Source organism: Schistocerca americana, chromosome 8, assembly GCF_021461395.2.
Source record: "Schistocerca americana isolate TAMUIC-IGC-003095 chromosome 8, iqSchAmer2.1, whole genome shotgun sequence".
Classification (NCBI taxonomy): Eukaryota; Metazoa; Arthropoda; class Insecta; order Orthoptera; family Acrididae; genus Schistocerca; species Schistocerca americana.
In genome coordinates this window covers 105,385,652-105,399,586 of record NC_060126.1, presented here as the reverse complement: position 1 = coordinate 105,399,586, position 13,935 = coordinate 105,385,652, and the positions used below count along the sequence as shown (strand labels likewise).

At 38.2% G+C, this 13,935-nt stretch overlaps 1 protein-coding gene across 5 annotated transcripts in view; it reads left to right on the top strand.

Moving 5' to 3' along the window:
- The window catches only part of LOC124625799 (histone-lysine N-methyltransferase 2D-like), a 319,652-nt gene that overhangs the window by 240,062 nt on the left and 65,655 nt on the right, over nucleotides 1-13,935 (top strand). For all 5 annotated transcript variants that reach the window (XM_047149255.1, XM_047149258.1, XM_047149257.1 and 2 more), the window contains 5 exons: nucleotides 5,439-5,584; nucleotides 5,811-5,881; nucleotides 6,002-6,118; nucleotides 8,353-8,586; nucleotides 11,756-11,880. In XM_047149255.1, coding sequence (XP_047005211.1) covers nucleotides 5,439-5,584; nucleotides 5,811-5,881; nucleotides 6,002-6,118; nucleotides 8,353-8,586; nucleotides 11,756-11,880 — 693 coding nt within the window. The remainder of the gene's footprint in view (nucleotides 1-5,438; nucleotides 5,585-5,810; nucleotides 5,882-6,001; nucleotides 6,119-8,352; nucleotides 8,587-11,755; nucleotides 11,881-13,935) is intronic.

Here is a 13,935-nt window from a genome sequence, read left to right as displayed (position 1 = left end):
AATAGCATTCTGGAGTGAGGCATGAAAGGGGGAGGGATAACAGGATACGGGTGGGTGGGAGAGGAGAACTGTCTGGCAGGGCATGTAGGGACTGGTTGGCAGCCTGATGAGTATCTTCTTTCCCATCTGCTTCATCTGGTCCTCCTCAGCCCAGCAAGCCACCTCCCTAGATGTTGACCTTCTCCTCTCTGTTGGTTCCACCCACACTATCTACCACATTTATCCTATGAACCACCTGCATTTCAATAGCAGCTGTCCCTTACACACCAAAAAATTCATCCCTTACATCCTGGCCACCTGGGGTGACATATGTGCAGTGTCAAAACTCCCTTTCCCAGTATGCTAAAAGTCTCACTGAGGCCTTCACAGACAGGCACTATCCCGCCCCTCTCCTCTCGGACCTAGTCCACAGACAGATTTCCCATGCCATTTCTCCACACATGCCCAATCCTCCCACCACACCTAAGAGCTCATTGCAAACATGTCCCACCTTTGTCACTGTCAGGTGCAGTGTCTTCTCTCCCATCTGCTTCACCTGACCTTCTTGGGTGTTGACCTTCTCCTCTGTGATGGTTCCATTGACACATCCTTTGTCAGGGCTTTGATTATCTATCATCACGCTCTGAAACAAGGGACATCCTACCCAAGTTCCTTCTTACCCCTCATAAAGTGGTTTTCTGTCACCCACTCAACCACCACAGCATCCTAATTCATCCCTGTGCCACTTCCAGGCCCAACCCCTTGCTGTTGGCATCATATCCCTGTGGAAGACCCAGGTGCAAAACATGCCCAATCTACCCACCCAGCACTTTCTATTCCAGTCCTATCGCAGGCTATCCCATCTATGGCTGAGCTGCTTTTGAAAACCACCTTGATGGGTACCAGCTCTGCTGCAATCACTGAGCAGCCACTGCTAAATTTGTGCCAAGAGCAAAGTAGACCACCCTATGGCACAAAGTGTAGCTGAACATAACATGTTTGATTTCAATGGCTGCTTCACAACCTGCCACCATATGGCACAAAGTGCAGTTGAACATAACATGTTTGATTTCAGTGGCTGCTTCACAACCCGAGCCATCTGGATCCTGCCCATCACTACGACCAGCCTTTCTGAGCTGTGCATATGGCAGTTATCCTTGCAATGCATTCTCTATCCCCAGAGCCATTCTGGCATCAACCTGTGGTATTCTACTGTTGCCACACCTCCACCCAACACTTTCTGCTGTCAGTAATAGCACTTTCTCCCTTTCCATGTCCCATCACCCTCATTGTATGCTGCCCTTTGCAAGTGCACCTGCCTGTTGTTTCCCCTTCCCTGCTCCTCTCTTTTTCCGATCCTCACCTCCTGATGCTGCACATGGCGGTCTTGTCAGTCTGCCATCTAGTCCCTGCATGCTGCTTCAGAAATTTACAAAATATTTTTTCTCTGTGATAGCAAATGTGTGGGTTACAGTGCAAACTGTTAAGTATCCCCTATCCCTGGCACGTAGTCATGACACTTTCTTCCCAAGTAGGTGTGTTAAATACTAAAACTATTAGATAGATGCAAATTACAGTTTGTAGTGATTAAAAGTGCGTCCTATGTACAGTGTTCCATATTTCACAATTTAAAAAAGCCACAATGTAAAATATATCTAAAAACACCATAAAATATGAAATTACGAAGCTATATAATAAAAAAGTGAACAAAACAGTCCCTACTGTAATAAGACACGAGAGAAAATCCATGTAGACATGTTTACATTTACCCATTGTATAAGATTCGAATCACTATTAAAAATAAATTTTACCATTAATATTTTAATTGAGTAAGTATCAAAATAATAGCGTTACATATTAAAAACCCAAAATTATTTTTATTGAAACAAAGTTGAGCATCCAGAGGGAATAGTGACGCAATGTGACATGTATTGCTCCTCAACAGACTGTTGACTATCTTTGGCCACATCTTCAGTTCCATGTTCATTCAAGCAGTGTTCATGTGTACATTGGTGCTCTTGGCATTGTGCCTTCCACCATGTTGCAGTTCATCGACCAGTTGCCTCTGTGATAACCACTTATTGTAGGTTACAGACAGTTATGAAAGGCTACATTGATGCGGTTTGTTATTGGCAGACCACATAGGACCACAAGCTAATTCATACGAATGTGCTCAGCTTTGAATGTTATTCTATTATACCTCCTTAATCTGATTGTTACGTTCTGAGCTAGGCTGTGCTGTATGTCTATAAATGATGATACCCCTATCATCTTAAAAAACAGTCTTTAGACCAATCATTTAAAACCTAGTAAACAATGGGGCACACTAGACTGAATACCATACATTTGTCTATTATATCATCATATGGGTTATGTCATGGAAGGTGGAAAGGGGAGAAGGGAAGAAGGCAAAAGGAAGAAGCAAAGTAGTAGGCATAGTGGAGGAAGAAACTGATAAAACATTGCAAATGTAGTCAAAGATTAACTGTTGGGGAGATAGGATGGCCTGGGGGTGATACTGTGTACTGAAACTGGTAGCCAGTAGGCAAAATAAATTAATTGTGATTATAGACTACAACTTTTTTTCTGATTATATCGGATGTTACTCGAACTGATGGTGTGTTGGGAATATGTAGTATGTAACTGGTCATTTTTGCGTCATGATTCCTTCTGGACCAGCCTATTCCAAGTGAAGTGATTAAGGGATCGGGAAGAATGGTAGCAGAAATCCCTGTCTAGCCTTCCAGATTTAGATTGTCTTGTTATCCACCAGAACTTCAGCTCAAGGACTTGGTGTCTGGTCATCATACCCTAACCTTACATTAATTCTAACCAACAATTGAACTTGCACAACTACCTTATCTGTCACAAGCAGTGTTCTTCTAATTGAGCCATCTGGTCAAACTTTATGTATGTCTCATCTTTTAAATCAAGTGCCACTCACTTTGGGCCATGTCGTACATAAGCTGCAGAAGTGATAGCATCTGACAGCCCTGGGTGACAAAACAATATGACTGATACAGTTACGGAGGTGAAATAGGTTGCTGACAACCATGCCTGTTCCGGTCTTCTGCCACAGCTGGCTACATTTGAGTTCAAAAGTGTTTTAATCTTGTCACTGCAGCATGTGTGACAGGGACAGTGACAGCTATGAGTCTTTATCAGTCAGCACTGGAGCAGATATACTAGCTGATGTGAAATACTTACCATCCGATTTTAAGGACACTATGTGATGAAAATATTTGGTTCTTTCATATCGTACAGCTTGATATCTTTACTAGAAAAAGGACTGAATTTCTTTTTGTTATTCATCATAGTTACTGTGCTGCACATAACTAAGTAAATGACATTTTTAGTAGTTTGCAGAGGTAAATCACATTGCATAGATGTTGAGAATAGTTTTATTTAGGAAATACATTATTGTGTATGAAATATATCCAACATATCAAAATTGTATATAAAGTTGAGGGCAGAATATCTCCCTTCTTCCTCGAGATACTTGTTTTTATGTCTGGCGGGCAGGATGCACACAGTGTACCCAATTCCATTACCTGCATATAGGGAATTGTGTGAGTGTAAAAATTGTCATATTTTATAAACTGTTCAAAATACTGAAATGAGGTTTCTTACAAATGACAGCACACACAGAGAACTTATTTTGTTGTATGATTAATGCTCAAATTGTTTTGGTCAGTGTTTGAGTGCAGTGAAAACAAGACTCACTCTAAATTCCACTGTGGGTTTATATTCAAATTTTCTTGGCAAAATGAAGTGTGGAAATTGGGCAAGTGGGGTATCATATTCACCAGTGTGAGGTCTAGTTTTGCAAATGAACATCGAATTATTGGAAAGTTATCGAGGTAATTAAGGAATACTTAGAGAGTTGAGGGGAAATTGAAGTATTTGAAGAACAGCTGCTGCTAGCTATATAAATGAAGTGTCAAAAAGTTCATCTCTTTTTCTATTTTGTGCATGAAAAGGCATTGGTGAGATATATAACTGTCGAAAAGAATTTCTTCGAATAAAGTACTAAATTTATATCATTTTGGGAACTTAGGCCACTAGGAAGGCAAATAGGGTTAGTAAGATCATGCTTTCTGAATAAAATAAATTTAAAAAAGAGAAAATGAAATCGGTCAAATATTTTGTGAAAAGGATAGTTGCTACTCACCATATAGCGGAGAAGCTGAGTTGCAGGTAGGCTCAACAAAAAGACAGTCAGAAAATGAGCCTTTTATGGAAGTAGGCAACATACATACACATGTGTGTGTGTGTGTGTGTGTGTGTGTGTGTGTGTGTGTGTGTGTTGTTCCATAGTTCAAAATTTTTGTGAAATGGTTTGTCTAAAAGAATTAAAATACATTAGAGAAACATTTGACATGCCTTTGAATGATGTTCGAAATCTTGTACAGCTAATGAGGTGCTTCAAATGTCTCTCTAATCTACTTTATTTCTTACTTTTAGACAAAGCATTTGGCAAAACATTTAACTTTTTTTCTTTTTTCTATCAAAAATTTTGTGTGTTTGTTTATGCAGACTATTTGCATTAATTGAAAGACTTGGCTTAGCATTGATTACTGATGAATTACATTCCCAACAATCAAATATCAGTCAAATTTCATGATTGTTCAGTGAGTTTTATTGTGAATTTAATGTGTGTGATACCCTGGGATAGGTGCGTATTCACTTAAAAATCAAGTACTTGATAAAACCTTAAAAATATACTTTAAGATGCAGTGCAAGGAGTATGGATGAAACTTAGTATGTAGAATAGGTGATAGGATTGTAGATGAGTCACTTAAAATGTAAATAGTAGTCGGGTGCAAATGCGGCACCCACAACAGTTCAGATTACTAACCAAAGACACTACCACTAAACCTCTGAACCCTCATGGGGGTGTCACTCATTTTTTTGAGCTGACATTAGGCAGTCATTTTTCGTTCTTATTGGCTAATGAATCTGCTTATCTGCATATATTCAAAGAATGTGTATTATGATGATTATAGTTGATATAATTTGTAAAATTCTTCATGAAGATTCCTCTTTGTAAATTTATTACACAGCTTTCCTTTATTGCCCTAGTTTCCTGAATAAAGCTAAATTTGTTGCCTTACTATCAAGTAACAATATTCTATGGTTTATGAGAAATGTTGTTTAGAAATGGCTGATCTACTCTAGTCGCCATCTCGTAGCAGGAGATAGTCACTCGAAGGCGGCTCGCATGAACATATCACCCAATATTGCCATTTTTAGCAGGAGTGTCATGCATCCAGGTGTTGTGCACTGTCTGTCATTTCTGTTGTTTACTTAGGATGCAGCCCTATGTTCCATCAAGGCAATGGACTGCCGTTATAAAGTAGGTATTCCACCTCTTAGTTTAAGCTTGTGTTTTCCTTGTTGTGTTTTGTTTGTTATGCTGAACATTTACCATGTTAAAGTAATCGTTTGTCCTTTTGCAGATGACACTCAGAGACGGATTACGTTGCTGCCGGAAAGAATATCAGAAGAGAGCAAAGTGGCCCTTAAAAACATTTTTGAAGGTATTCTTAGTGAGCTCGATAACAAGGAAGCGAATGAACTTCTAGTTCGTGCTTCTCCGAGAGAGGTTTGTGTTGACAGTAGAAGTGTGTTGGCTATGTAGTGAGCAATTCTAATAGTATTTACAAATAAATCTTCTTTCTTTTTTGCTTATGTATGAAGCAGCAGTATTGCAGATTTTTGTGATCTTACCTTTCATTTACAGAACGGACATAAATTTATTAAACAATCTTACAGTGTACATGTTTTCAAATAAAACACAAACAATATGATGATCTGTATTTTGCTTCCAGATTCAAAGTCTGATAAAGAAAACAAGCAGTGGATCATCAAATTCCGTAAGAATAAAGAATGAAATACAAACGTAAGTGCTTTCTCCTGTTATGACGAGTTAAAATATTTACATTAGTTCTAAAGCTTTGTATATTTTAATCTCTCTTGAAGGTCTTCACGTACTAACAGTTTCATTTTTTCTTTGCTATAGAATCATAATTTATCCACCTCCACCTGCGAAAGGAGGAATACCAATAAATACAGAAGATTATGCTTGTTTGGGTGAAGATCAGTTTCTGAATGATGTAATAATAGACTTCTACTTAAAGTAAGTAGCATATTGTTGCATACAGTTTGAAATGTATTACTTATCAAAGAAGTAATCTGGAGTTGAGTTAACTTTCTTGTGGATTTCTCCCACAATTTACCACTAAGTGTCTCTTATTTGCCTATCTCATTTTAATGAACACAGTTTTGAGATGCAGTACTTCATGAATACTTGCTTACTTGATGAAACCCTCTCATAAACAACAGTAGAGTTTCGGGTGGAATATATTTAGCATATCACCCGCATGTGATGGAAATTTGTGACCAATTAAATCAGTGTGTAAAGTAGTGACTTGAATGTGATGAGAGAAACAAGTGACAGGCTGAAACCTTGTCAGTCTGTGCAACAGTCATAGACTGCACAGTCAGTAGAACAAGTGTTGCTGAAGGTAAGTGACCAGTCTCAAGTCTGTCTGGCATACAACTCAGATTCACTTGGTTGTCAAATATTTCTCTGCCTGTCATATGAAGTATACTAGGTATTCAGTAGTGGAACTAATATCGGAATCTTCCCTTTATTAGCTGAGGTACTTCCGCAGGTACCAAGCGGGGTGGCGCAGTGGTTAGCACACTGGACTCGCATTCGGGAGGACGACGGTTCAATCCCGTCTCCGGCCATCCTGATTTAGGTTTTCCGTGATTTCCCTAAATCGTTTCAGGCAAATGCCGGGATGGTTCCTTTGAACGGGCACGGCCGATTTCCTTCCCAATCCTTCCCTAACCCGTGCTTGCGCTCCGTCTCTAATGACCTTGTTGTCGACGGGACGTTAAACACTAACCACCACCACCACTTCCGCAGGTATCCTGTTGATTTTGCATTTCTTACAGCTGCTTTCTGTAATGACACCTTTGTAGGATCTAAAAAAATCCCATTTCGAAAATATGTACCTGTGTTATAACTTATGTGCAAAATATACCTGAGACTGTATTTAGGACCATTGTCTTCGAACAAATCCTTCACCACAGCTAATGGAATACACATTTAAAACTTGCGCAGCTACGTTGTGCCAGCACTATTGCTAAACAATGGCAAGGAGTTGTGCGCTGAAGTGGGCTAGCGAGGAAGAGGAGGTGAGAGGTTTTAGGGGGGAGAGAGTTGGGTAAGGTGGATAATGATTCGGAGGAAGACACAACAGGTGCGCATGATTTGAATATGACAGCAGAGAGGTCATTCTGACCACAGATAGGGGGAGTTGGGTGCTGTGCAAAGTGATGTAAAGGAGAGGATCAGGAGGGGGGGGGGGGAGAAAACGTAGGAGGAGGAGGAGGGGTGTATGAATACAGGGCGAGTGAAGTTAGGGTCCTGGGGAAGAGAGCGGAGATGGATGTGGGGCAGAGGCTAGTGGAGCTTGAGATCAGTCATCAACAGACTTAGTTCATACACTAAACAGCAAACAAATTTTCTTTGTACTACAGGTGTCAAAGCAGAGAGGACATAAACTTCCTTGAATGGTTTACTGAAAGACTGACAACCAGCGGAACATGAATGAGCACCAACGAATGCAAATTGAACATGACTGACTGCTGTTCGCTCTTGCTTGTCTACTGTTTACACGAAGTTCTCAGTGTGCTGTTTGCTCCAGTGTAAACCAGACTCGACAGTCTCCATGATGCCATACAGCTATCTGTATAGTAAAAGTTGAAGCTAGACTTGCATTAAAACAATATCATTAGTTGGTCAGTACTTGAGTCAGAGTTCACATACCCATTTCATTGTGGACTGTATGTGATTTCTGGACAGTGGAAGCTGGTGCAGTGATGTGTGTGCCACTTGTTGAACCCAGAGCAGATGGTGATGGTTTATTGACACAGGCACATGTACAGTCATTGATGTACTCTGTTAAGTCAACGCTGTGAACAAAGGTGAGTGGTCAGATACAGCCATGTGAACCAGAAAGCTATCATCTCTTACCGTGATCACATTGTATAGTCATTGGATAGTCTTGCAACATAGTATTCACAGGTTCTGTACATGCATGCCGTGCACAAGCTGAAATGCTAAGGCATAACAAACCCATTTCCCAGAGGCACATAATTAATACTGAGAACTATGTGGGCTGTAGGACGATTCGTTCTTCAGAGCTCTATAGTATGCATCCACACACGTAATTGTACTGTTGTTTTGAATACAGTATCTCTCTATTTACTACATTGTTCTATTACCCGAGTGTGATCGTTCCATATTCATTACAATTGACAAGCTGTGTAAAAAAATTTTTTTTTCTTTTTTTGCAGGTTCCTAACTCTCTCTTCATTGACTCCAGAAGATCAGGCACGCACACATGTATTTAGCTCTTTTTTCTACAAACGCTTAACAACGCGGCCTGCTAAAGTTTCAAAGCGTCCACATCCAATTGAAGACGATCCAAAGTTGTCTGCTGCAGAGAAGAGGCACAGTCGTGTGAAAGGCTGGACAAAACACGTTAACATTTTCGAAAAAGATTTCATCATAATACCAATAAATGAACAGTAAGTATACTGACATCGTGGTTTGGCGGTAGAGTTCAGTGAGTGACAATCTGTGTTGTGTACTTGTTGCCACTATATTCCCCGGTTGTGTCAGAATACTTATCAGTAAAAGTGGTTACTACCCCAATAAATGTAAAATAGTTTCACTGTAGAAAATGTATCGCTCTTATACATTAATGACAGGTTATACTGCTTCTGCCGACAAATATGCAAATAATGTTAATCATGCCCAGTTAAGTTTTTGCAGTATCTCACACTCCAAATGGTGCACATTGTGCTTTAAGTGAAGTAGTATGTTTCAGATGACCATGAATTTCTTAGCTGCAGTGGAGACTTATATTTCGCATTTTATAATAACATTTTCAAATTTAGCATGAAACGATTTTATTATAATTCTGTATTCTTCTGGCTGCTGGACATTTAAATTGCTGCCACTAGTATAGAATGAATTAATGGCTTAAACGTTAAAGACAAAGGAACCATAACATTTTAATTTTCAGAAATTAATATAGGTACTCAGCATCGATATTTTAATAATACAACATTTTATTTCTTTATTTAAAGGTATGCGCTCATCACACACACTGACTTGTTCTGGTTTCTCTGACACTAGGAGTATCAAAAAGTTGTTATGAAGTTATTTCTATTATGATTCTTGAGCTGGAGGGAGAGTGTAGTTCTGATAGAGCAATCTAGGGGATGAAATTGGTCATTCATTACCTTTCCTACATCTGGAAGTGATCAGAATCGAAATTTCAAATGGCATTTATTAAGATTTGGTTTTAAAAATTCTAAATTTACTGATACACATTTCTGAGGGAGATTGAAAGAGACCTTATTAGTCACCTCGCACGACCTGGAGTTCTAAATGATAGCTTTTGTCACTTTTGGTGTGGCTGTTTGCCTGTGTGCTTCCATTGGAAGGACTACTCATTTAGAATTTTAAATTCCACAAATATTATTAATAAAGTAGCAAGACTAACAACAAATAGTATTCCTGCTAAATTGTAGTAGGGCTTTGTTGATAACAACAGATAAAGGGATCGTGGAAGAACAGAGATAACATTTAAATTACTGGCAGTAGTGTTTCGTTTACAGGTATATCTAATTTCAACCTGCAAAATATTAATTGACAACGTCCACTGAAGCAGAAATCGTTGTTAATTTTCAAAAGCAATAAAACACTGTTCTAGTGTGATAAGGTGTGCTGCATTAGATGCTGAACATTGATGATTTGTGCTGTGCAGTTGTAAGTCTATCGGGATACTTCAATTAAATGACATTTAGTGTACAGGAGTAATTTTCCTTCCCTGAACTGCTGAAAATCATTTTGTTATTTTTCTCTTCCCTTCTTCTTAAATGCCATTCTCTCCTCTCCAAGTGATCAATCAATTGATTCTGAAATAGAGATTTAGTTAATAGCCAGCAGTTATTACTGTTTTGGTGTTTAAATGGCCAGTTTCTTCTCCAAAGCACCGTGAAAATATATCCTTAAGTGCTCAGCTTAATCGGCACATAATGAGTGAATCCATAGATGTGTACGATGAGTAAAGAGGTGTAAGTCTAATATCTGCAGTTTTGACTTTAACCCATATTTTTAACGTCCACAAACTTTTACTGTCGCACACACACTTTCATCCGGGAAAGAAAGTTGGTTCTGTTCCAGTCCATTGCCAATACAGGTACTCTGAATAGTTGAAAAAAGGTTGGTTCTGTTCCAGTCTATTGCCAGTACAGGTGTTCTTAAATAGATATGCACTCAGGACAGAACGTCAAGAATGAGATGAATCTTCTAGGCATTCAGTAACACTATTTTCCACCTTATTGATTTTAGTAATACTTACCGTGTAGGGAAGTAATGGAACATACAAAAGAAATATTGTACCAGAAATTATCAACATTCTCAATTCTTTTTCAATGTCCTCTCTGTTTTCAAGCAACATTTTAGATTATAAATCTCGTCTATAGTTACGAAGGTTGTTCCACTTCTCATGACACTTGTGCACATTGTGTGACTGTGACTATTTTACTTAAATTATGCTTAGAAATTTTGCTTTTACTCTTTGTGTCATCCATATTTTGACATAATTATCACTTTCTTTTCGTCCTGTTGAGAATATTTGGAGTAAAAAATTTCAAATAGGTAAACCCCTGCCGAGACATACAGGGTTGTGATTATGACAGTGTGCTTCATTCTGCCCTAGTGAAATTAAAAAACTGGTTCAGTAATGCCAATTTTGCCAGCTGGATTGTCCTTTGTTCATCTCATAACTTATTTTCTTAATTATGATATTGTCGATTAAATTATGCAGAGTATTGTAAATGGTTGCTAAGTTTTGTGCCATTTTCTACATGTGAAAATTGTGTGATAGCCTAAATGAAATCCTATACTTGGTGGAGGCAGATCACAGTTCACACAATTCATGTCATACATCCTACGCACAGACCAAATAACTGGTGACTCTATATGTATATGTGTAAACTGAGGCTCTAGGTGATATCAGTTACTCACATGTTACGTGGAATGGTGAAATACTTTCATTGCTGTTGTCCTGTTGGGTAGATTGTTCGATACAGTTGATTCCAGAGAAGAAATATTGTAGGACTCTGACAGTGGAGAACATAGGTTTAGCCCATCTGGACTGATGAGAAATACAGTGAAGCAGTTTTATAAGGAATGGAAGAGAAAAAAGGCCTTGCAGTTACTTTAAAGAAGTGGAAAACCAAAATTCATTTACATAAACATAGCAGCTGGTTAACATGTACCTTTGATGGAAAATTTTTGATCAAAAAAGCATGAGCAGTGCACAATAAAAGGTAGTAGAAGCTATTCTCCTGGTAACAAAAATCAGAAGTCTGTTTCTAACATGTTGCTGAAAGGCAAAGATATTGGTGGGTAGCATTGTTAAGAAATATTTAGAAACTTTGTTATATACCTGGTATGTCAGTGTCGTGATTTTTAATATGTGCATCATGAGCTTTGATCTCATGCAAACCTAGATTCTATATTGGATGCAGCTCGTGTCTGTTAGATTGCTGTAAGAAATTAGTGGCACTTACTGAAAATTTACACAGTAATTTTCTTAAAAATAAAATTGATTTATACTTACATTTCATTAAGCACATTTGTTGTGTGTGGTTGTTGCAAGTTAAAACCTTTTTGTTGCAGCTGTCATTGGTTCCTAGCAATTATTTGTTTTCCTGGTTTAAATGGCTGTGTGCGAATGTGTGACAACACTCCAGTAAAAGAGCTCCCAAAAACACGTCGAAAGGCAGTCACTCAGAAAAGTATTGGTGAGTTAGCTGTTGCATACGCTAAGGCATGTGTGTACAAGCATGAGAGAGAGAAAATGGAAAATATTACCACTAAGAAATAGCCTCCCTGATCTTATATGTAACACAGAAACACATTCACTATTTAAATACAAAATTAGTATCGACAAGGTTTTTTTTTCCCCTTTTCCCTTCCATTATTATTCATTGGTGAAATTCAGTTACGAATTTCTTTCTTAAATTTATATATTACCGAATAGTACTATTAGGAGTTTTACTATAATCTAAAGGATGCAAGTTGATGTTTTAAAAAATCATTTTATGGTGCACTATGTTTATGTGACACTTATCACTTGCCACTTACCTCTACTACTTACTCTCATACACTACACTGAAGGAAATCTTGAAAGTTTTATTCTGCAAACCATCAGCAAGTTTGAGACACATGAAGCAACAGATGTGCACCAGCTGTAGGGCTGAATAAAATTTGAGTTTATTGAAACTGTGTTTCTTGAAGTAGAAATTACTCTCTGAGATCTGTAGTAGTCGTATAAAGTATGACATTACCTTAACTTCTTATGGTCAAACACAGCTTGATAAAATGTTAATTCTGCTGACAGAAGCAAATTATTTCATGTAAAGTTAATGTGAATCAAACAGTTTTCAGTGTCACATATTAAATGTTCTAAACATATAATGACAAAAATAGCAAATACATTTGATGAATGAAAATAATGTTTTCCTTTTATTACATACCTACAAATACGCATACTGGTAAAGTATTGTGATGAGAAAATTGGATCAGTTAGTGCCAGGAATATTCCACTACGAATGAAAGAAGCATGGAAATCAGTTTTGTGGTAAAGTTATGTTTGAGATCTAGTAGTGACTCAGTGCTTTCGGAAATTGTCTCCAGCCAGCACTTGGAGTCCATATCAATGTATTGTACTCATGTGGTTTGGTGAGTAACTTCAGCATTGAGAATGCTTTTTGATTAAAGCAACCTTCGTAATTACACATTCCTTCAAAAGACCGCCACTGTACTGTAGAAACTAATGAAAGAACACTAGTGCGTGTTCTAACACCAATTAGAAGTAACTTTGGGAATCCTGAATGAAATTCTCACTCAACAGCTGAATGTGTGCTGATATGAAACTTCCTGTTAGATTACTATGTGCTAGACCGAGACTTGAAAACTTGAACTTGGGATCTTTGCCTTTCGGAAGCAAGTACTCTACCAACTGAGCTACCCAAGCATGACCCATAACTTGTCCTCACAGCTTTACTGCCCCCAGTACGTAATCTCCTACCTTCCAAACTTCACAGAAGCTCTCCTGCAAAACTTGTGAGACTAGTAATCCTGGAAGAAAGGATATTGAGACACGGCTTAGCCACAGCCTGAGAATTTTTCCAGAAAAAAATTTTCATTCTGCAGCAGTGTGTGTGTGTGTGTGTGTGTGTGTGTGTGTGTGTGTGTGTGTGTGTGTGTGTGCGTGCGCTAATACAGAACTTCCTGGCAGATTAAAACTATGTGTCAGACTGGAACTCAAACCTGGGACCTTTACTTTTTGAAGAACAGAACTTGACCATGAAAGGCAAATGTTCCAAGGTTGAGTCTTGATCTGGCACTTAGTTTTAATCTGCCAGGAAGTTTCATCTTTGCCTTGGCTACCTCTGCAGTTCACACCTTTCTGCAAAACTGATGATGCAAAACTACATGGAAATAGGGAAATTGTTCCCTATTTTGCTAATGTCCTAAATAAAATTTGTAATGGATATTCCTTACAATGGTTGTATTCTTAGTTTTCCACAGTACTGAGAAATGAGAGAATAGGTAAAGTGTAAAGTGTTTTTCCCAGCATTTCGAAGCATCAGGATTTGCCCAACAAAATACATACTTAAAGACAAATCAAACAGCGTTTGTTTTCGTATTACATACCAAATGGCATAAAAACTCTATTTTCCTTTAATGAAGCTCACATTTTTACTGTGAAATACTTTTTTTAATGAAAATTGTTTTATCTGTTTAAACCCTTACTAGCTTAGCACCTGCTGCTTTGCTTACGTAGACTGTAC